Source organism: Ailuropoda melanoleuca, chromosome X (assembly GCF_002007445.2).
Source record: "Ailuropoda melanoleuca isolate Jingjing chromosome X, ASM200744v2, whole genome shotgun sequence".
Taxonomy (NCBI): Eukaryota; Metazoa; Chordata; class Mammalia; order Carnivora; family Ursidae; genus Ailuropoda; species Ailuropoda melanoleuca.
Genome location: NC_048238.1, coordinates 37,803,903 through 37,827,909, shown reverse-complemented (window position 1 = coordinate 37,827,909; position 24,007 = coordinate 37,803,903). Strand labels below are relative to the sequence as shown.

The following is a 24,007-nucleotide window of genomic DNA, read 5'->3' as shown; positions in this document are numbered from 1 at the left end:
TGCCATTTGCCTTCGAAAGACTCAGACAACTGTTCCTCTACACAGCTCTTCAATTTTTACTCTTTTCTCTCACTTTTTTCTCACTGGCAGGGTGTGTCAGTTTTCGTTTCTACTGCAGAAATGTTTCTTATTGCTTTCTCCAACTTGAAAGGACCTTTCGAATGTGCTGATTTATAAATTTTATACCTTGGGAAGCCAGAACCCCAAGTCTGTTACTATTCTGTGTAAAGTAAGAGTAATAGGCATTGAATGAAATCATGTATTTGGTGACAGGTTTTTTGACCATTCAAGGACTTTGAAAGATTTACTTTCTGGTTGCAGGCTGTTACCTGGTAGAAGTTTGACTCCAGGCAAGATGCCATTTTATTTAGAAACTACAGTGCTTATGGTTTCCCCTTCTGGCCCTGGTGTCTTCCTGCTGCTCCTAAGTGAAGTAGCAGTTAAATTAAAGAAAAATAGTCACCTGTCCTCTGTGCAGTTGATGAAAGTTTCATAAGATGGAATTTGGATTTTTTAAAAAAGATTTTATTTATTAATTTGAGACAGATACAGAGAGAGAGAGCATGAGCAGGGGGAGAGGCAGAGGGAGATAGAGAAGTAGACTCCTTGCTGAGCCAGGAGCCCGACATGGGACTCGAACCCAGGACCCGGAGATCATGACCTGAGCTGAAGGCAGACGCTTAACCATCTGAGCCACCCAAGCACCCCAGAATTCGGACATTTTTAATAGAAAGAGAGTAAAATATTCTTAGATGTAATTTCATGAGTGATTTCTCATTTTCTTTACAGAGACATAATACTGAGTCTAACTGTTGGGAAACTCACAGAGCATGAAGTTATAACCCTTGCACGTCACTACCAGGTGCCTGAGGACACGCGTCCTGATATGAATGTCCTAATGGCACAGGCCCATGAACAGCTCAAGAAAAACACTTTTGAGAATTTTGAAAGACTCATTGCTACTTGCGTATATGAAGATCGAGAAAAGTAAGCTTTTATTTTGTCGATTTTAGTAAATCATTTAAGTCTCTCCGGACCTGAGTAATGAAGGAATTTATATTTTATCCAAGGCAGAAGGAACATTGAGATGTCCCATCATACTCCACTATATAGCAAATGTACTTTAAATCATTTTTGAGAAGTATTTGGGTACCAATATTTCGATGGTGAGCTTTGTTTGTTGATGAAATGGGGAAGGCCCTTTATCTTCAAAAAAAATAAGATGCCCCTTTCCATTTCCTTTTAATTGGTTCCTAGAGGCTTTCCACTGAAACATAATAAATCCAGATGCTAGAAGGTTTAATTCTGAGATTTCTTCTTCTTACATTTGTTTAGTGATAACTGGTATTTATAAATGTGTCTTTTCTAATACAGAGAACAGGGAATTTACAAGTAAACGATCTATAGAATTTCTTTGAAATTACTTCTTCTTGAAAATAACAAAGCTCAGCATAATCAATTTCTAGTATATTTGCCATGTTTCTGTTGTGCTTTATTACATCATTTTTATAAACTGGAGCCCCATCTTAATATGTTTTGGTGTTCATCTTACCCACAGACCTGGTATTGTGGGGGGGAAACATTCACCGGGTGTTAGAAAATCTTAGTCCTAACTCTAGCCTTTGTTACTATATACCATTGACATTTCTTTGCCCCATGACCCCTCCCATCATCCCTAAAGTTTGTACCCAAGTGACCAGCTGCACACCCTAAAGATCTTTAAAGGTCCTATAGTTTATCTTCATGACAAACATGATTTTTCCCCCTAATCCATAATACATTGTTGAGTTTTTGTAAAGATGGTATTTTTCCTTGACTCTTAAAGCTTTCCTGAGCCTCCAGAGGCTGTATGGGCTGAGCTTTGTGTGACCCTGGCCCCGCCTTCCACCTGGTGGTACCCGTTGCCCAGGGTGAGAAGTGTGACCCTCCTTCATTAAAGGAACACCTCCTGGGAATGATGGGGCTGCTTGATCAGACAGCTCTGAGGTTCTTCCAGATCTGACAAGCTTCAGTTCTAGACATAAACATTCTCTCATCATCTTATCAACTCCCTGTGAATAAAGCAACTCACTTTCCTTCCTGTTGGTTCTGATTTTGCCTGGTGCCTGGAAGAACACTGGCTGAATGAGAACACTGGACAAGCATTTCTATGCCCCTGGCAGGCTGGGTTGAAAATGGCTGTTGAGCTGCTCTGGAGAAACCATCTGACAAAATTGAGGTGAATGTTAAAGCCCCAGCTGGGGCTTCAAGGTTACAAGGTTTGGGTCCAAGGAAAAGACTAGAAAAACACCCTCAAGTCATTCAATACTTGTGTTGGAGGCTCTAGATGCCTGTCAAATTAAGAGATGTTTTCAGATATCAGAACCAGTTTTGACTAGTGGTCAAGAATGCAGATCTGTTACTTAGAGCAACACTTGTGGCTGCAGCCTTAATACGCTGTACTATCACCAACCAAGAGTCTGAATCTTGATGGAAAGGCTTTGGAAGGACAGAATCTGGTAACTTCTGAGATGGAAAAAGTTGGTGAAATGCAATATGACTGTTTTTCCTTACCGTGAATTCCAATACGAGTTTTCATACACATTTCCCTGTGCAGATTTTTAGGACGCATCTGTGTTTTCTTTCCTATAGCCTGTAATTGTTATTCAAGAGACCCAAAATATATAAAGACCTGTTTACTTTGTTTTAATGCAGAAAGAAAGTATTACCCAGCAAAGACATCAAAAGGCTGTGCAAGTCCTCCAGGTTACCTTTGACTGATGATCTTCTGGGATCCATACTGTCCGGGTAAGGGAGAGCTCCACCCTTCATGGGGTTTGTCCTGCATATTTTTGTTTGGGGGGACTATTCTCGGTTGTACATTGACCTTTAATTATCCTTGCTTTACCCTTGACTGCTCTGATTATATTATTGATGACACACCTCCATAGAAGTGTTACAAAAGGAAAAGTTGGGCATGATTTTGAATGTTAGCCTATTATGAAGTGCTCTTTTATCTTTTTAGCGTGAAGACACGCACGCATATCTATACACAGGTTCCTGGGACAAAATGAAGATGTCTAACTTCATTGGTTATGAGGGTGTTAGATCTAAAATTCAGGGCAGGTTTCTCAAAGCAGTGGTTCCTGCTGGCTGAAGACATGCAGGAAGGGGGCCTAGTGTTCTTATAACAGGGCTCTGTCCTCCTAGAGCACCAGATGTAAAGTGTGAAGATTAGGATGTTGCAGGAGGAAAGCACAGTGAAGTGCTTTCTAGAACACCTGGCCCTCCTGTAGAACGTTTACTTTTGACTTCCTGGCACTACCCTCCTAGATAGGCAGGCACTGGTCATCTTTTATGCTTCCTATGGTTTTATCCCCAGCCCCACCTCTGACTCCCCTATCTTGGTAATGCTGACATTTTGGACTGTGTTCTAGGCATTTTCGTCATTGCTCTGAAGGCCTCACCTCACTTGCTTTGTGAGAACAACTTCGTGAGTTACAACTGTTATCCTCTCACCTTACCTGAGGATGCTGAGGTTTAGAGATGAGGTGTTTTGCCCAAAGTCACATGGGCTTCTAAGAAGAGCTGTGACTTAATCCTCGAACCTTTCAAACGTACATCCCCAGCTTCTAACCATTTTGAATTACTGTCCGCAAATAGCCAGTAGATAAGGATGTCTTGACAATTCTCCCTCCTTCCTATTGCTTGCACCCACTCTTTCCTCCCCATTCCTACTATCTTCACTCTTGTTCTGACCCACATTTCTTCTTGACTATTACAGGGCCTCCATATTGGTCTTTCTTCCACCAGTCTCTAAATGTTTAAATCCATCTTTACATATAGCAGGTTAATACCCTCTAAGCACAGAAATGTCATAGTGCTGCTCTTCTCACAATCTTTCTATAAATCCCTTTGCTCCTTAAGGAAAGACCAAAACCATTAGTTTTGAACTCCTTCTCCCCCTTCTCCATTGGGAGGCTTAGGGTTGTCAGTTGGAACGCCATTGTCAAGCAGGGGCTGGAGTGGGGCGTCCTCATCTGAGACAAAAGGAACAGAAAAAACTAAATCCCATGCGGGAGAACGAGGGTCTGAAGAATCAGAAGGGGACGCAGGAGGGCCAACGCAATTGGATGTGTCCATTGGATTGACCTAGGGTTATTTTCTGGACTATCAGCTCAATTTGCTTTTATTTGCTGGCATCAGTGTGAAGGATAAGTAGGTCATCCTGGTGTAAAGGACTTGAGATGAAATAGGCAGGCCTAGGAGCCCGGTTTCTTCAGTCATCACATTCCCAAAGCTACATGGGCTATTTATTTAGCAAGTGTGAGCAGGGGGAGGGGCAGAGGGAGAGGGAAAGAGAGAATCTTAAGCAGGCTCCATGCCCAGCACAGAGCCTGATGCAGGCTTAGTCTCATGACCCTGAGATCATGACCTGAGCTGAAATCAAGTCGGATGCTTAACCGACTGAGCCACCCAGGCACTCCTCTATATGGGTTATTTAGCATTTCACATGTATACCTCCTGCTTTCTACTTTTTTTTTTTTTTTTTTTTTTTGCCTTTTCTCTTGCTATTTCTTCAGTAGAAAATAGTTTCCGGTTTTCTTCACCTGCTGAAAGCATGCTCTTCCTCTAAGACCCATTTCAGGTAGCAACTCTTCCATGAAGCCCTCTTAGATTCACTTGGCTGGCAGTGATTATCTCCTCCAAAGGGTTCTCACAACCCTGTGTTTCTCTTTTTGTCTCTTACCTTGTAATGAAGATTAGCGACTTAATATCTGATCCATTGAGATATAGAGACCTGCTTTCAACCTGTTTGATTCACCACCTTTAAACAACCAGTGGGTTGTCAGATCTTGAGTTTCACCCCTGACTTGTCCCTTGTATTCTTTGAATCCACCTGCTAGTTGTGTGATCTTGTGCAAGATTTTTTAAAAGATTTATTTACCTTAGAGAGAGCGCACAAGCAGGAGGGGCAGAGGGAGAGGGAGAAAAAATCTCAAGCAGGCTCCCCACTGAACGCAGAGCCCGATGCGGGGCTCGATCCTGCAACCCTGACATCACGAGCTAAGCTGAAACAAGAGTCAAATGCTTAACCAACTGCACCACCCAGGCGCCCCTTGTGCAAGATTTTTGACCTGCCCAAACCTCCATTTCCTTACCTCTGAAATGACATACCTGCTTCCAGGCAGTTCTGAGGGTGGCTTGAGATAACATGTATAAAGTACCCAGTACAGCACCTGGTACTAAGTGGTGACTGGGGCCTAGGGGAGAAGCTGAAGTCAGGGACCACAGACCACACACTCTGACTTAGAAATGAACTGGAAGAAGCCTGCATCCTTCTACATAGAGGAAGCCTTGTTTTGAAACAGTTGGGTCTGAAGGCGTTTCGCACATTAAGCTGTCTCCAGTCCGGAAGCTGCCGATATTTATTAGATTATCTCTTACGGCCCCAGGGATGAGTTGTCCTGGAAAGTCCAGTGATGTGGGAGCCTGGCCTCTGGAGGACCTAGATGTTTCTTCTCCAACGCCGAGGCCACCAAGTCGTCATCAGAGTCTCCTTTTCTCAGCAGACTGTTTTGTCTTCGCCTTTATAATTTGACATGAAAGGCGGAAAGACTGTTCCGCAGCTCGCTTCGAAGACGTCCCAGGCTCAGCGTGCCTCCACGCCCCACTTAGCTTGCGGGAGGTCATCCCTCTGAGTTGCTGAGCAGACTGTGTTCAGTCTAACTCTGCCTCTCCTTGTGCCGTGACCCTGCTCCTAACTGAGGGGAAACTTCAGACTAGTCGGATTAGAAAATGTCTCATTCCCAGTCCCCTCTCCCTCCAAAATGCCCTGCCGCGATTTGGGTCACATGCCTGGCGTTTTGCATCATCTCCACAGATTCCTTTCAAAGCGGGCCCTAATTCCTAATGGACCCATCAGCCTGCAGCTTACATTTATATCCTGCATTCTTATTGCTCCCCACAGACTCCACAGGGCTTGCCAGAGCCGTGACCAGACTCCCTTTCTGCACAGCCCTCCCGTGGTGTGCTCAGCCAGAGCCCCGCTGACGTGGGCCATCTCCTGTGGGAGGCAGGCCTGGCGCTTCTTGTTCTGGCTCGCTGCGCTCTCTGCCCAGGCGTGGTGTTACCTGCCACAGGCTGCAGCTGGGCGGCTGTTGAGCAGCCGGGGAGCCCCGCTGTGGGCCTTGAAATTAGGAGACGGAAAACAATATGGCCAAAGGGTTGGCCGATTTCTTTCACACTGCGATTGTCAGTCGTGTGTTTTCTCCTAGTTCCCCCCACCACCGTGTTTCGCTAGGAAGAGTTCCCTCCACTGCATTTCCATCTTTCTTGTGACTCAGTTCAGTCTTTTCCTTATTAGCACAACTCAAGCTGGGAGCAGGACTTCAAAATCTTTTCACATCCGGTTACCTGAGCCCACCCCATCCCCGCCCCCACCGGTTCGCGCTGTGGTAGCCAGTATGAGCTCCCCGTACTTACCAATCAAGTTCATTTCACTAATGCGCAAGGCAGCAGACTTCAATGTTCTAAGTAGTAGTAGTAATGAGTAAGACATTGATAGCAGGGGGCGCCTGGGTGGCGCAGTCGTTAAGCGTCTGCCTTCGGCTCAGGGCATGATCCCGGCGTTCTGGGATCGAGCCCCACATCAGGCTTCTCCACTGGGAGCCTGCTTCTTCCCCTCCCACTCCCCCCTTGTGTTCCCTCTCTCGCTGGCTGTCTCTCTCTGTCAAATAAATAAATAAAATCTTTAAAAAAAAAAAGACATTGATAGTGGGACGGACACTCCGTATTGACATCGTGCCAAGGGCCCTAGGATATTTTGTAACTCCTTGAGCAGATTGAAAGGTATGTTCTAGTTGAGGGTGGGCACGATTCCTCACTTTGTAAGCACAGGCGCTGAGGTATAAAGGGGCTCTGTCACTGAGGGAGGCGCTGCGGACCAAGATGAGTCTCTCGTGGAATTAGAGCTCCCTAAGTTGTCCCTACCTGAGCTCCTGGGAATCGGGACTATGGCCCATTCATCTCTGCAGCCCCAGAGACTTGTCCTGTGCTCGTACACTTGGGGGGAGGAGGGCAGGGAGAAAAACACGGGCTTGACATCCACCAGACCTGCCTCCGAGCTCTGTCAACAACTCTACTGCATCCCACGCATGTGATCCTTGTAAATGGACTCAACCCCTCTGAGCCCTCATTTGGATTTTTTAATGTTTCCTCAGTATTAATAAGCAAGAAATTCTGGTTCTCAAACCATTGGGAAGTAGAGAGTATTCTGAGATCATTCCATTCTGTGTTCTGCGTGGGACTGGGGAGTAAAGAGGTAGCCTCCTTCCCTAATTGTGGCCTTATGAATCGACACTTGGAACAACTGGAAATTCAAGCGCAACTCTTTCCCCAGCAGCTCTGCCCCAAGCTGGCCTTTTACAGCTGGCTTTGGGCTCCATGGAATGCCTTAGAACCGGCCTCCCGAGAGAGCTGGTGCCTCATCCAGAAATATCAGTTAAAATGGAAAAAGTTAACAGGGCTTTCAGATCATCTCGTTACACTCTCCCCAGCCTCGCCCCCGCCCCCCCCACCCCAGAGGCATGGTTTGGACTCCGGTGATTTCACCCAACAATGCCTGGCATTGGGGCCGAAGGACAAGGGTCAGGCCGCGTGGCCGCTACTGTTGCGGTGTTTGGTGCTCTGGGAAGTCTGCAGAGAGAAGCCCCACCTCCCAGATGCTTCCTGTGTTTTCAAATGTAAGGTGATTAGTAGTTTTTAAGAAAGTTTTAAAAAATTCCAAATCCACATGGACCAGCAGAGCATCGACCTTGTATATGATGTGTACTTGATTGCTCTGACCTGCCTCACCAGGAACTCTAATTTATTCTCAACTGTCCCAGTCTTTAAGAATCTCACCAGGTGTTCAAGTGTGCACCCCTGGGTTTGCTGGATAATGAACTGAAACCAAACACAATCGTGTGAGTCAAAAATGTGTCTTTGCAGGGGCACCTGGGTAGCTCAGTTGGTTAAGCATCCGACTCTTGATTTCAGCTCAGGTCATGATCTCAGCTCAGGTCGTGACATGGAGCCCCAAGTCAGGCTTCGTGCTGGGCGTGGAACCTGCTTAAAATTCTCTCTCTCTGTTTCCCTCTGCCCCTCTCTCCTCCTACCTCTCTCTCTCTCTTTCTCTCACTAAAAAAAAAAAAAAAAAAAGTCTTCACTGCACTCCCTCCCTTCTGACCCCGGTCATGCCACCCAGCCCATTCCCCCATGTTACTAGATGGCCTTCACAGCAGGGGGGGAAGCCATGTTACTCTTCAGCCAAACACAGCTGCTGCTGCACCTTTTACCCCACAGATGGTGGAAATAAAGCAGACCAGCTTTATCCCTGTGGCAAGGAGATAGATGGCTTATGTAGTTGTCAAGCCATTCGTCATTTTTGGGAGGGGGAGCACAATCACCCGTCAAATGACACATTTGCCTCATTTCTAAGAACTCCCACCTAGCAAGGCATCAAGAAGCGTGCTTGGGGGGTCCTGATTCTCTAAAGAGAAATTGCCTTCCCTCCCTCTTCCTCCACAAACATGTCCCTTAGTTTGTGTAGGGAAGGAAATGGTGGCTTGCCCAAGTATCAAAGGGAAAGAATTTATGGAGGTTTTAGGAACACACTTTAGCACTGTGAGCTGGGACTTTAAAGTAAGGAGGCTGACTTTTTAACAAGCGAAGAAACACTTAAAAGCCAGAATTAGTGCTGCCCTTTAGGGCAGTCACCCTGGAAGACTGTGCACTGATTTCAACAATGTCACCATAGAAAGCTCTTCTTTGGAATTGCCTTCACAGCGTTTTCAACAGAATTTCCTCCAGAAAATTTCCTTCATCCCTTGACCATAGATCGGAGTCTTAGCAAGAGCCAAATGCCATTTGGAGAGGAGCAAAGTACGGGATTCAGGTGGAGAATCAGGAAGCTAACCTTTTTGATCAGAAGCACAGCGTGACCCTGAAGCAAGAAGATACATTTTCTAAACGATTCAGAGGCCTTTCCAAAATATTTTGGAAGGATGGGTAGGATTTGGCAAACAATGACCTGTAGTCATGAGGCAGGGAGGACGCCATGATGGGTGACTGGGGAGACAGTATCCAGGGGTAAATGCAAACACTGACCTACCTGTTCCCAGTCCCCTCATAGTCAAGCCCTTCTGCCTCTCTACACTGCCTGCCCTGGTTCCTCTGCCTCCAGTTTGGACTATCTTTAGAACTGGAGCTCTCCTTTGTATCCTCTCTCTCTCACACTACCTCGTCTAACAATAACGTGTAGTAGATTTAGTGTGTGTTCTATAGCAGAGAAGGGCATGACGGATCTCATCCCATCAGTGGTCTGGGGGAGGAAGCTGCGTGCAGAACTTTGGAGCAGGGAGGAAGACTGGAGACTTAATTCCTCACCAGCGTGCTCCCAACTAGTGGCGTGCCTTCCTTTCCAAGTCTGACTTGTAACAAGTGTACTGCCTTGAAAAGCACGTTTCAAGGTCTCTCATCTGCTTTTTCTGCTTTGTAAATTTGTATTTATATCAAACTGGTACATGCTCGTAGTAAAAAATTCTCGAAGAATTCTAAAAAGTTTATTCCAACAAGAGTAGCTTCCAGCCACATCCTTCCCCACCTCCCAGACCCATTCACAAGGAGTAGCCTCTCTCAGCCCTTCTAGCTATCTCTATTGACATTTAAATAGCACGCACATACTACTATTTCTACTATTTCTGTCTCTCATTTTTAGACACTGCTACTAACTTCCTGTTACTACGCTTGAGAATTTAACATACTTTTGATTCCCATTATTGTTCTTTCTGGATGCCCTTAGGATCTTCTCTTTGTTCCTGGTGTTCTGGAAGTTCCTGATGGCGCCTTGTGTGTCTGTGTGTGTGGCCGTTTATAGATTCATTGTGTTTAACGCTTAATAGGCCCTTCTGTCTGGAGACTCTGTCCTTTGGTGCAAGGAAACTTTCCATTAATTTTTAGAATTTCCTCCCCTCCATTCGCATTTTTCTCTTCTGAGAACTCTTGTCATTAAGATGTTGGATGTCCCAGATTTGGATCTCTTCTTTCCCCAATTTTCTGTTTGTTATTACGATAGACTCACCAAGGGATTTCCTCAATGCGATATCCCACCTCTTCTACTGGGTCTATTTACTACTATCAGATTTGTTTTATTCCCAGAGCACATTTTAGTCGGAATGAACCTTTTTGGTAGTCTTCTGTTCTTTTTTCATGGATATACTATACCACTCTTATCTCACCTCTTTCCTTCTGTAACCTGAATTGTATTTGTTTTTCTGCTTCCTTTTTTTTTTTTTTTCTCCTGTTGCTGTTTTGGCTTCTGTCCTTAACGTTGGAAGCTTTTGGGGGGTGGATCTTGTTGATTGGTGGGTTTCACTGCACAAGTCCCATCTCGTAGCCCTCATTTTTGTTAGGTGACCCCCTGAAGCTGGAATCTGGAGATCTTTCTGGGACCATTCAGAGGATCAAAAGAAGAATCCTCTCTTCTCCTGCTGGACTAGGAGGGAGGGTGGAATGGGGGAAAGGAGGTTCCTTGAAGCATGGCTATTGGTGTTCTAGAAATGGGAAAGGGGAAGGAAACGGGCTGAGAGGCTCGAGTTCAGTGTGTAATGCTCTCCTCTGCCCTCCGTTATGCTTCAGCCCCCCCCCGACTGAAACTCTTTTAGATACTTGGTGCTCTGGCTACCCCTGCTTTATTCAGGCTTTGAAACAGCCCTTGTTTTCAGTCTCACACCATGTCCCTGCCTCTATTGGCACCTGCAGTCTGCATTTGCTGAGCATCTCAGGAGTTTTTGTGGGCCACACTGGCTAATCTCTAAGTGGCCCCTGCCTCTGCCCCTTGCCTTCCTCAGTTCTGCCAAGCCAGTTACAAGTCCTCGGTCTGCTTTCCATTTTGCAAAAGATTTTGGAGATTCTTGTCCACTGTTGTGTTTTTTTCCAGCTACCATTGTCATTGTAGGTTATTACTTATTTTTATTCCTTTATTATCGTTTTGGTGGGAAAAGAGGATAAATATATTTGTGATCAATCCATCATGATTAACTGCAATTCTGTCCACTTCCCAAGAGCAAAGAATTCTTCCAAGAAGCATTGGCTAGTTTTATCCCTTTTAATTGAAAGATTCTTTGTTCTTTCCTCTCTTGCTCCTTCTGCCGGGATTTCCATATCCATTGAGATCCTCCAAGACAGAACTGAAAAGAAAAACTTGGAGTATTATACCACATTAGCTCAACTCTTCCCTGAAGCCTGACTCTGGGTCTTTGGAAAGATCAAATCTTTCAAACATTTTTCCTCAGGAAAAAAAAAATTTTTTAAGGTTTTATTTATTTGAAAGAGAGGGAGAGAAGGAGAGAGAGTACAAGCACGAGCTGGAGGGAGAGAGAGAAGGAGGAGAGACTCTGAAGCAGACTCCACACTGAGCGCAGAGCCTGGCAAGGGGCTCGGTCTCACAACTGCAAGATCATGACCTGAGCCGAAACCGAGAGTTGGCCGCTTAACTGACTGAGCCACCCAGGCGCCCCTTTCCTCAGAAAAATTTTATACGTCATTTCTAAGCTGTGTACTCTTCCATTTACAGCTTTTGATCCTTTCTGAATATTATTTGACTCAGGAGAATCCTTTCCAAATAGCCTTTGAAATGGGTAAATGTTCAGATGTGTTGAGTCTGACATATCATGAGTTGGGCAGGGAAGAAGGCCAGGGGCCTAGGGGTAACGGGTAGGCATGATATAAGACTTATTGGTAACAAGGTATGATAATAGGAGTTCCAGTGGTGATTCCAGAAGTTTTTCTGTAAGTTTCAATTGCCATCATCCAGGGCAACTGCGGATTTAGGCAGGAGGACTCGGTTAGGCAAGAGAAACTTCAGGAAGGCTTTTCTGAAGAAGCAACGTTTGAATTGAGACTTTCCAGACAAAGGAACTAAAGGGTGCAAATGCGTTGCATTTCTGGGAACAATCTTGGCATGCTCAGAGAACAGGAAAAAGGCTAGGACACCTGGACCGTTGCGAACAGAGAGTTTTCAGATGAGGTCAGAGAAGTCAGCAGTGGCCAGATTACATAGGGTTTTATAAACCCTGATAAGGAGTTCAGCTTGTGCTCGAAGTGCATTGGGAAGCCATTGAAGAATTCCAAGCAAGGAAGTTATTGATCTGGTCTGTGTTTCAGAAAGCTCATTTTGGTGGAGGATGTGTCTGCAGCGAAGGTCAGAGTAGAAGCAGCAAGACCAAACTACAGAGCTATTGTTGTCACCCAGGTGAGAGTTGATGGTGGCTTGGAATTGGTGAGTGGTAGAGGAGGTGGAGAAAAAGGGATTTGTGATCTGCTGTGGTGGTAGAACCCACAGGACAGGTTAGTGGGTTGTATATGGGGGTGAAGTCTGATGTGATCCTGATCTGTTTGGTAGTCTTTTGACTGGCTCCCAAATTACCGAGATATTACACTTCTGAAACCTCTAGAATTGTGTAAGTGTCTCCTGTAATTGATGTAATGGGAATTTACTGACAATTAAATTCTGTGCCATAGGAACAGATAGAGAAACTTAGTTCATTGGTGGTCCCATCTAATCTCCTGGTCCAGTGGCTTTCAATACCATCTATATGCTAGTGGCTCCCACATTTCTATCTTCAACTTGAACCTCTTCCCTGAATTTCAGGCTCCTATGTCCAGCTGCCCCTTCCCATCAAAATGTAACATATCCAAACAAAATTCTTGATTTTTCCCCCAACCTGTAGCTCCTGCAGTCCTTCCTATCTCAGTTAGGACAGCTGTATTTTTCCAGTAGGCCAAGCAAAACCCTTGGAGTTGTCCCGAGTCCATGTATTCTCTCTGTCTCTGTCTGTCTGTCTCTTTGCCTCTGTCTCTCTCACTCTGTACAATCCTTCAGGAATCCTACACTCAAAATATATTCAGAATCGGGGGGCCTGGGTGGCTCAGTCACTTGAGCATCTGACTCTTGGTTTCGGCTCAGGTCATGATCTCTAGGTTATGAGATCCAGCCCCACATTGGGCTCTGCACTTAGCGTGGAGTCTGCTTGAGATTCTCTCTCTCCTTCTCCCTCTGCCTCTCTCCCCTGATCACTTGCTTGCTCTCTCTCTCTCTCTCTAAAACAAACAAATCTTTATATATATCTATGTTCAGAACTGACCACTCCTCAGCGCCCTCCACTGCCCCCACTGCCATCTAGGCTGCCATTATGCCTACTTGGGATCACTGCAAAAGACAGCTAACTGCCCTCACCACTTTGGCCCTGCTCCTGCATTCTCTTCTCGATATATCAGTGAGAGTGATCTTTAGAAGATATAACTGAGGGGCGCCTGGGTGGCACAGCGGTTGGNAACAAACAAATCTTTATATATATCTATGTTCAGAACTGACCACTCCTCAGCGCCCTCCACTGCCCCCACTGCCATCTAGGCTGCCATTATGCCTACTTGGGATCACTGCAAAAGACAGCTAACTGCCCTCACCACTTTGGCCCTGCTCCTGCATTCTCTTCTCGATATATCAGTGAGAGTGATCTTTAGAAGATATAACTGAGATCCGGTAACTTCTCTGTGTACAATATGCTCCAGTGGCTCTTAGCTTTCCTCAGTATGAAAGTCAAGGGCCCTACATGATCTCATTCTCTGACCTCAGCTCCTACTCAGAGTATTCGGGAATACTTGTCTTCAAGGCTCCATGCTAAAGGAAAGTTTCTTACAAAACATCTTTAATTGATTGAGTTTTAGTTCTTCTCCCAAAACACACACAAATAAAAGACATAATGGTCCAGCATTTTGGCTACAAATATTTCCATAAACAGAGCATGTCCTTTCAAGGAGTTCAAATGACGAGCGAGCCAAAATCCGGAGGATAAACAGTGGTAGGGGGCAGCATATTGGAGTTGTATCCCAGAATCCTCGCCAAAGAAAATGTACACAAAAGAAGAACCGAATTCCCTTTCTCCTCTTCTGATCACTCTGTTTATTCTACTTGGTTTAGATTGATGAGTCTATGTGACTTCATCTTGTAACATTTAACTTATTACTGCTAATTTATATTAGTTTATAAATATGAGCTATTATTGTCTTTAATCCCGAGGAAAAAAAGGTCTTTTGACTGGTTATGAGTATGTTATTTTCCTACATTTATTATCACCAGGTTTTCTTTTAAGTAATTAGCCCCCGGTCATCCTTGCCACAGTATGTCGTGCACCTCGCTTGCCGGTTGGAGGGGGGAGTGTTGAGTTGGAGGTCCTGCCTGAGTGGGGCAGGAACCCTGGAAGGGTGCTTGGAACAGTCCCTTTGTCTTGTCCTTCAAAAAATGGTCTGACATGACCAATATATGTTTAGCCTTAAGAACTGGCAGAGTGTAGTGAAATTAAAATAGGTGGCATTGAGGTATTATACTAAGAAGAATTTCGCTTTGTGTTTAGGTCGTTCCAGCAGTTGTGTTTGAAATTACTGGGTCTTAATGGCCAAAACTCTATTATGGTTACGGTTAAATTTATGCCAGTGTTTTAAGTGAAAAATGGGCTTAATATTTTTTCTTATAAATTTAAAACAATTCAGATGATACAAAGAAATCTAAAGCAGGGGCGCCTGGGTGGCACAGCGGTTAAGCGTCTGCCTTCGGCTCAGGGCGTGATCCCGGCGTTATGGGATCGAGCCCCACATCGGGCTCTTCTGCTAGGAGCCTGCTTCTTCCTCTCCCACTCCCCCTACTTGTGTTCCCTCTCTCGCTGGCTGTCTCTATCTCTGTCAAATGAATAAATAAAATCTTTAAAAAAAAAAGAAATCTAAAGCAAAATGCGAAAAGCAGTCTCTTTTCCCAGAGATAGCTGTTTTAATACTTCAGTGTATTGTTATTAGAATTTTTCGATGCCCTTTTTTTTTTTTTTAAGCAGGCTTCACCTCCAGGGCGGAGCCCAACATGGGGCTTGAACTCATGACCCTGAGATCAAGATCTGAGCTCAGATCAAGTGTCGGATGTTTAACTGACTGAGCCACCCAGGTGCCCCTGTGCCTTTTTCTATAAATATATACCTCAAGTGAGATCATAATTCAACGTACCATTTTGTAACCTCCTTTTTGCTCAACAATATATCATGAATGTATTTCCATGACAGCATATGTGGATCTAAATAACCCCCACTTTTTTTCTTTTAGAAGGGGGGAAGGGTAGAGGGGGAAGGAAAGAGAGAATCTTAAGTAGGCTCCACGCCCAGCGCAGAGCCCAATGCGGGGCTTGATCGCACAACCCTGAGATCATGACCTGAGCCGAAATCAAGAGTCAGACTCTTAACCAACTGAGCCACCCAGGTGCCCCCTAAATAATCCCTTTTAATGGCTACATAATAAGTGATAAGGATATCTTTTATTTTTCCTAAAAATATCTTAGTAGACACAATGAATCTAGGCTCCCCTTAAAAATTTAAAAAGCATGCAATTTAAGAAACACAAGGAGATTTTGTTTCACTGACCTATAGTGTCAAGCATATTAAATTAAGAGGGCCTGCAAATACTCTGAACAAAATGGTCTCAGTTACCGAGGAAGCGCATTTGTTTCTGTGGAAACTACAAGTCTTTATTGAGCACCTACTAAGTGCCAGCATAAATCTAGGTGCTGGAGATACTGGTGAATTAGCTTTGTGGGATCTCTGCTTGCAGAGGGCACACTCTCGGGGGTTAGAATCTGATTTAAAAATTTTAAAAAAGCTAGTACGAAATAAGAAAAATATCAGGTATTGAAACATAACCTGACATTATGTTTTCCTGGTAACATTTAAGCTGACATTTTGGTCCTGAATTCTGTAGGTTGAATCAAATTATATATTATAATTATATTTCAGGTTTAAAGACAGTGAGGAACAAATAAATTATGAGTCATTTTTCTGCGCCCTGAACTGGAGAATGAATCCGATGCCCGAATTTGAAGCACCATCGTACTTGAAAGAGGTAAAAGTAACACCTGTTTCAAAACCCAGCTGTGGCTACCTCCCTGGCATTTTTAATATCCTTTATCTTAAAGATTATCTTTCAGCATAAAACATTAACGTCAGTGCTTTTGGAAAACGCACTGATGTTTTTCTGGATATTTGTGTTAAAGGCTAATTCACTTTCCGTGCTGAGTGGACATCTGCTCTGTAAGAGCATGACTTTTCTTCGGCGGCGGAATTTTTTTTAACCTCCGTCACATCCAATTATATGGAAAATAGGATAATAGGTTAAAGTTATAAATAGATATAAACACCGTTATCAAGGGATTCTGCTAACATCATCATGAGCCACGAGAGCAAATCTCAGGATGTCTGCGGCTGTGCACACAGCTTTGCCTTGGGTGAAACACTATAGGACGGGGATGCACATTTCACAGCAGAGCCAAATTTAAAATAAAAATTCGGTAGAAAAATGCTTGGTTAGGGAAAACAAAGTTCATGTGATCGGGTGGTGCTCTCAACATTGTGGAATTGTCCGAATTCTCTAAGATCTCTTTGGACCAATTGTCTTGAAGGAGTGGGTGGGTGGATGGCGGTTTGTTTATATTTTAACATGCTCCAGCAATTGATTTTCTTGGGAAAGTCCCTTGATAAAGCAAATGTCATGTGGTTACTCCCAGAAAGGAGGCATTTATTCCTACGGTCTCCGCTGACCAACTCATTCTGGCCTGAACTGGTCTAGTGCCCCTGGGGAGGTCCCGCAGGCATGCACTATTCTGGAGTGTCAGGCAGCCTTAGAACTTCCAGATGGTTGGGAGACAGCGGTGGCCTTTGGAGTCCAACATAACTCGGGTTGAATTCTGGCTTTGCCACTTACTTAGCTGAGTGACTTTGGGTCACATAACTCACTCATTTATAAATTTAATTCTCAGACAGATCATGAATAAGTATCCACTCTCGGCAGGTTCTATGCTCCATGCTGGGGTCCAGAGATGAAGGTCATTATTGCTACCTTTCGAGGGAGGGGGGCCACCTGCTGATGGTGGAATCAATACACTCATGATTTGGAGCGTGGGCATGATACAGCCTGCGTGGGATGGAATGGGATGAGGAGGAAGCTGTTGGGGTTGGAAGGGAGGACAGGAAGTCTTCTCAGGGGAGGTGGTGCTTGAAATTTCTTTGACAAATGGGAAGAGTTAGCAAGGGAGGGAAGTGGCATGGTACGGAAAAGGCATTCCCAGCAGAGGCTCTGGGACAGGACGGTGTGGAGCTTGTGCAGAACCAGAGGGAACTGGTGTGGCTGGAATGAAGGCATGGAAGGAGGAGTGGAAGAGGGTGAGGCTGGAGATACCGGCAAGGGTGAGGTTTGACTATTTGTCCTGGAAGGTCTGGAGACCATGGAAAGATTTCAAGGAAGAGAGCGACGCGATCAGGTGTACCCTTTGAAGGATGCTTGCTCTGGCTGGATAGTGGGCACTTTGAAGAGGGGCCGTGGGGACAGCAGACCCATTGGGAGGCTCTTGATATCCTATTGTCACCATAACAACTGCAAACACTTAAAGCATTTACTATGTACCAAACGTTACCCTAAGGCCTGAAAATCTATTAGTTGGTTTAAACCTCAGAGCAACCCTATGAGATAGGTACTCTCATGATCCCCATTTTAGAGACGAGGAAGGTAGAGAAACAGCACGTGTGTGATAGAGTCAAGAATTGTAACTCAGGTCTGTTTTCCTGCGAAGAATAAAAAAGAAACAATACTCTTTTTTAATGTAATTGTTTTTGAAGATATTGGATTTAATTAACTAAAATCCGAGATACCATCATGAAAGCAAATCAGTACTGACATTTGGTAACCTTTTAATTCTCATCCATGCAAGTATTTAATGTTGTATGTACAAAGAAAAATGATAGATGGAGTTTATATTCTACCTTCTCACCTCAGTGTTATAGTATTCCATGTCGAGTGTCATCCATTTGTCCCATTAGGACTTTTCTCCAGCCCCCTCTCCCCTGCTTTGAGTCCCGGGCAGCTGACCTTTATGGGCTGCATCAGTGGGTCCCCTAGCCCGCTGACCTCCAGTCGGTTTGGCCAGTGGGATGCACCAGCAAGAGAGTGGAGGGTGGGAGGAGAGAGAAATCCTTTCCCTCCATGCCGGTTCCTGTGGATTGACTGCCTCCCCCATATAGCTGCCCACCACACCAGGTTCCAGTGACCACTGTCTCGTGCCCCTTAAGCCGCAAGTGCTGGCACTGGCTCCCTGTTGCTGTAGTCCTCGAGGGACTGGAGGATCCTCTGTTGGTTTTCCTAAACGCTTCCCACAACTTCAGAAATAGTTATTAAATTCGTCTCAACTTACACGACTTGCTCACGTCCTGTCTTGCCTATGGCCCCCTGAATGATGTGCATGCTTCTTCTTGCTAGGTGGAAGCTGCCCTTGTTGTATTTTCCCTTAGTTCCTATTTCCCTCCTTTTCTGTTCTCCCCCATCCACCACCCACATGTTCACCTGTATGTTGGGGGTTTCATCACTGATGGTACAAAATATAATGCTACCACATGCATTTATTGGCCTGTGTTTCTCTTACTTAATGCCACATCATGGGCAGTCTCTCTAGTTTAATATGTATAGACCTGAGCCATTCTTTAATAGCTGTAATATGGACATAGAATAATTTATTCATCCATTTTTCTGTTGATAGGCATTCAAGTCATTTTTACATTTTTGCCTCTGAAAGCGTGGTAACTTATTACGTTAATTTTTATTTTCCTGATGACTGAATTTGAATGAAATTTAATGACCTTTGGGCACAACAACCACAGTTAAAGACTTTTTTCATAGCAACCCAGCATGCACAGATACAGCGGAACCAAAGTTTCATGAAACTACTATTCTGACTACATGTGGCGCAGTGCCATCTTGTCTTTCTTTCTCTCTTCCTTTCTTTCTTCCCTCTTTTCCTTTTATTTTCTCCCCTCCCCCACACCCCTCTTTTCTCTCTTTTGAATGTCATTTGTGAACCATTAAATTGATTTAAGGGTCCACAGAAGGATCACCACCCACACTGGAAGAGGAACCACTCCCAAGATCCACTCTCCCCTTAGCCACCCCTCCCCCATTTCATCCCTTATATATCTGTGACTGGGACGTGAACATGAGTTCAAATCCTTAGCTCTGTGATTGACTAACTGGGTGGCTTTGTGCAAGTCTCACTCAACCTTTCAGGTTTCCTCCCCTCAACAATGGAGGTAAGAGTAGTACTTCCGGGGCACCTGGGTGGTGCAGACAATTAAGCTTCTGACTCTTGGTTTCGGCTCCGGCTGTGATCTGGGCTTACGGGATTGAGCCCCAGTCAGGCTCCGTGCTCAGTGCAGAGTTTGCTTAGGACTCTCTCTTCTTCTGCCCCTTCCCCCTGCTCTCCAATTTGTGTGTGTATGTGTGTGCGCATGCATGCGTGCACATGCTCTCTCTTAGAGAGAGAGGGAGAGAAAGAAAGAGGGGAAAAAAGAAAAGAAAAGAAAGAAAGAATAGTACTTTCATTGGGGTGGTTGTGAGGATTGAGTTGATACACGTGAGACACTTATCGCCACATCTGTCCCATAATAAGGGTTTAAATGTTAGCTATTATTATCGTTTGTAAAATGGAGAGGTCTTGCTTCCTCAGCTGAGGAAGGGGGGCAGGTGTGGGATCTCTGCTTGCAGAGGGCACACTCTCGGGGGTAGTGATTCTACCCTTAAAGGTAGGAGAACAGTTACGAAACGGGAATGTAGCGTTCTGACAGGTGACAGCTGATATCTCTTTGTGGTTTGGATTTGCATTTCCCTGATGGTTAGTGATGTCGAGCATCTTCCTGTGTGTACCTGTTGGCCATCTGGATGTCTTCTTTGGAAAAATGTTTATTCCAGGTCCTCTGCCTATTTTTTAAATCAGATTGGTTTTTTGATGTTGAGTTTTATGGGTTTTTTATATATTTAGGATGTTAACCCCTTATCAGGTACATCATTTGCAAATGTCTTCTCCCATTCAGTAGGTTGCCTTTTCGTTGATGGTTTCCTTTGCTGTGGAGAAATGTTTTCATTTGATGTAGTCCCTCTTATTTATGTTTGCTTTTACTGTCCTTGAAGCCTTTGTTGATTGTTCTTGGAATCAGCTGGGGGCCTGGCAGTGTGGCACAGCCCCCTCCCCACACCTGCCCCCCTGTCACTGCCTGAGCTTCTGCCCAAGGCGGGGCATTGACAGGAGAGCAGTTAATGCTGGAAGAGGCCAGGGAGGAGCCAGACCAGATGTGTACGTCTGTCCAGGCCCAGTTGGGCACAGAAAACCTCTCAGAACTCTGGGGATTACCAACATTTGGAGAAGTTGTCACAGCCAAAAGTCATATGTGGGATTTTAGGACGAGATCCACCAGGTTGTGAATGTGACCTAGCCCTGAGTGTGACGTGACAGATTCGAGTTCTGTTGAGAACGACGGGTGGCAGGCTGAGCTCCGGTGTGGAAGTGTGGCCCCGGGTGGCATCTGCACGCTTCCTCCGGTGTAGGACCTGGACAGTCTGGCTCTGGCTGAAGTTCCAGAGATGCCAGACAACAGCTTGGTCTGCTGGATGTCAGGACTCGTCCCCCAGACTCAGGTGGAGCTCCCCTACACGAGGTGGCTACGTGGTCTCAGCTAATAGGGCTGGGGTCCAATAACAAGCCAGCCAGATTTACACAGAGGACTGTGGTCCATAGCTCATCTAGCTTTGATTAGTCCTTTGGTGAGAGATTTCCCCATGTGGCTGGGCATAAGCCAACCGTCACCCACCGTATGACTCTTGACGGTGACCTGTAGCCTGAATTCTCACGAGCTCCCTTGGCTGGGCCTCTGCCTGGCTCCCACAGCGGCCCACGGTGAGCCACCGGGGCTGTAACTGACCTCCCACTCCATTCTGTGACTATCTACAGTCCCAGCATGTGGCCTTGGTGCTGTCAAGGCCTGGAGACCCCATTTCCATTCTGTCGTGCTTGCTCACAGATGGTGGCTGTAAAACTGGCAAAATAGGGCCCGCTGTTTAGAGCCTGTCTGGTTAATCTCAGAAGCCACGTTTTAAAAAAAATAACACTAAATCGGTTCTCGTATAAACTTTATAACTTGCACCGTGTGACTGGCGTCTTATCTTTTGACATTTCTGAGAAAAATTGGATGCAGCTTCATTTTATGAGCACTGTAACTGCCGAACCATTAGCAATTGTCTCTACAGCCCTCTCTTGCCACAGCATGATGATACATGGCCTTGGCGGTGGGGAGGAGGGGGCAGGTCGGGTGCACCTTGGGGTAGTCTTTGGACACCCCACTTGCGGAAGATCTTCTTTTGGTATTTAAGAGGGTGGTCTGTCCTGTGATATTTTATTGTCCCAATCCTGTGAAAATTAAGTATCCTTCCCAATTTATAGATAGGAAGCTGAGACTCAAAGGCATTCCTAAATAAAGGTAAAGATTATATGGTTCGGGGTTAGTGCCAGGTCTAATAAATAAGCAGTTATTTCTAGGATTTGAGGTTGAATTCAACAGTTGAAATAAAAGGCTATTGGTCACTCTCATTAGATTTTAAAAGTAGCTGATAAACACAGACCGATTACCTAACACAAAACAGTGACCTAGCAGGGAACGATTCTGCCAGAATCCGCTTTGATTCAAAGCACCGGATGATGTCTACTTGCATTGTGTGCAGAAGCTGACCACGAAAGCTCAGCAAAAAGTCCCATCCTCCTGAAAACCTGATTTACCTGGAAGGCAGTTGCAAGGAAAGGTTTCTTGTTTAAAGGCCACACCTGGGTTTTAGCTACATGCACACAGATGACAACTCTGTTGAAACTCTGTCTAGGGCGGTGGGAAGCAACTGGGACGTAGCGGCACAGAAATGGAAGGAATATAAGCAAATCTCCAGGTTCTTTTTTTTTTTTAATCGATAAGCTTTTCCTTATGGCGTCAGAATGCTCTTGATGACCTCAACAAGTATTTGCAAAATTTCTTCCCCGAATTAATTTCCCTTTGATTCATGGAAATTGAATTGCTCTTACAGTTTTGTCAATGAAATTATTTCCGAGGTCACAGCAACCTATTAGAAGGCAGTAAATCAGAAGGGGGAATGAAGCATGAGAGACTATGGACTCTGAGAAACAAACTGAGGGCTTCAGAGGGGAGGGGGGTGGGGGAATGGGATAGGCTGGTGATGGGTAGTAAGGAGGGCACGTATTGCATGGTGCACTGGGTGTTATACGCAACTAATGAATCTGCGAACTTTACATCAGAAATCAGGGATGTACCATATGGTGACTAACATAATATAATAAAAAAAATTAAAATATAAAAATAAATAAATTTTAAAAATATAAATAAATAAATAAATAAATAAAACGAAGGCAGTAAATCCAAGAAAACCACAGTTTCAGTTCCATACACCCTACTGGACTCGTCTACAAACTCCTAGATATTTCTTGTAAAGATGTCTTTTTTTTTTTTTTTTGAGCAAGGGGAGGGGAATAACACAGTGAAATCACTAACATGACTCCATCAGCCTTACATTTGGGAGGAATAAAAATAACCTTGTTTCAGTGAAGCGTGGAATTTAATTGGCTCCCGATCTTTTCCCCCTCATGCATCTGGTGGCCAGTACTACAGTAGAAAATTTTAAACTAGAAGGAGACATAATCCAATTAAATTTCCTTTTAAAAATGTCAAAGCAAATAAATCCAGAGCCCATGAGCTCACACACAGCTCCACTAGTCTCACTGGGCAGCTGCTGTTTACTGGGTTCCCAGCCAGTGCCATCTTTGCTTCAAGGGTGTATGATTTTACAGATCAGCAGCTACATTTTTTTTCACCGTTGATGAACAAGTTATTTATTGCCAATGTCTTTGATATCGTCAGTAGCTGTAGTCAAAGCCAGCTTGGAAGATGCCGTGGGGCCCTCTTGCAGACAATGATTCCCAGCCATTTTGGAGTCATGATGGCGCATCATTGTCGAATTTCGCTCTGCATTTCATAGTTCTTCCTCCTTCCAGAAAATAGTGCTTCGTCTCCAAGGGAATTGAATTTGGTTTTGAGATTTGGGCGCCATCTCTTGAGTTATCTGGAAGTCACATCGGAGATTCTGGATCCGTCCGTCAGCATGTCAGGAAGTTGCTTTGTTCTGCGCTGTGCTGTGACTTTCATAGACATTTTATTAATTCTGGTAAATACAAAACCATAGAGTGCCTTTGTTGAACTTCCTCGAGAAGCCAATGTGGAGACAAGGATTCCAGTGTATATAGATTGGGGGGGGGTGGAGGGAAGACTGTTAAGGGAGTGGGGAATGAAGAGTGGAAGGGAAGGAGCCACCACAGGGTGTATTCTCAAACCAGTAACATATGTTGGTGACTCGAGTTTAATTCCTCTGGGAAACTCAGGGATCTGGTGGCCTAGACGTACCTTAGCGTCTTCCCACCCAAAGTGCAAGGGGGTTGCTCTCTTCCTCCACCAGCTCCTGTCGGTCATGGATGAGGGCTTCTCCTGACGAGGGAGGAAAAGAGTGAATTCCCAGGCACTTGCGACATATCACAGGGACACCCCAAGTGGGCCTCAGAGGCCAAAGAAAAGCTTTCAGGCAGAGGAACGCAGGTGCTTGGTGCTTGGAAGTCGGGGCCACTGAGCGCCAAAGTGGAAAGGGGGAGGAGATGGGGGGGCGCTGGCAGAGCCTGCTGCACACAGATATCTAAGATGCCAAATACGGCTCGTCCTCGTCGTCTGGAATGGCAAGGACCTGCTGCTGCGGGTGAGCTCTCCTGTTGTGCAATTATCGTGCAGTTCTCTGCACGTACAATGTACGTGCCCTGCTGGGAATACAAGCTGACCTGGACTTTTCTTCTCATTTTGTAGTGTAGCATGAATAAAATTTTTTTGGTCAGTGAACACAAAGAATATTCTTATTTGCTGCCTGATTGTCATAAATATTATGTAATGCAGAGCATTTGTGGATTTATTAGAACAACGAGGCAGTGGAAGAGTGGGGTTTCTCACGTCACCAAAGACCTCTTTATTTTGCAGAGACA

General features: G+C 45.0%; 1 protein-coding gene across 4 annotated transcripts in view; it reads left to right on the top strand.

Annotated features, from left to right (window-relative positions):
- The window catches only part of EFHC2 (EF-hand domain containing 2), a 198,254-nt gene that overhangs the window by 153,374 nt on the left and 20,873 nt on the right, over positions 1-24,007 (top strand). For all 4 annotated transcript variants that reach the window (XM_034648783.1, XM_034648782.1, XM_034648781.1 and 1 more), the window contains exons 12-14: positions 790-987; positions 2,695-2,787; positions 15,852-15,957. In XM_034648783.1, the coding sequence (XP_034504674.1) occupies positions 790-987; positions 2,695-2,787; positions 15,852-15,957 (397 nt within the window). The remainder of the gene's footprint in view (positions 1-789; positions 988-2,694; positions 2,788-15,851; positions 15,958-24,007) is intronic.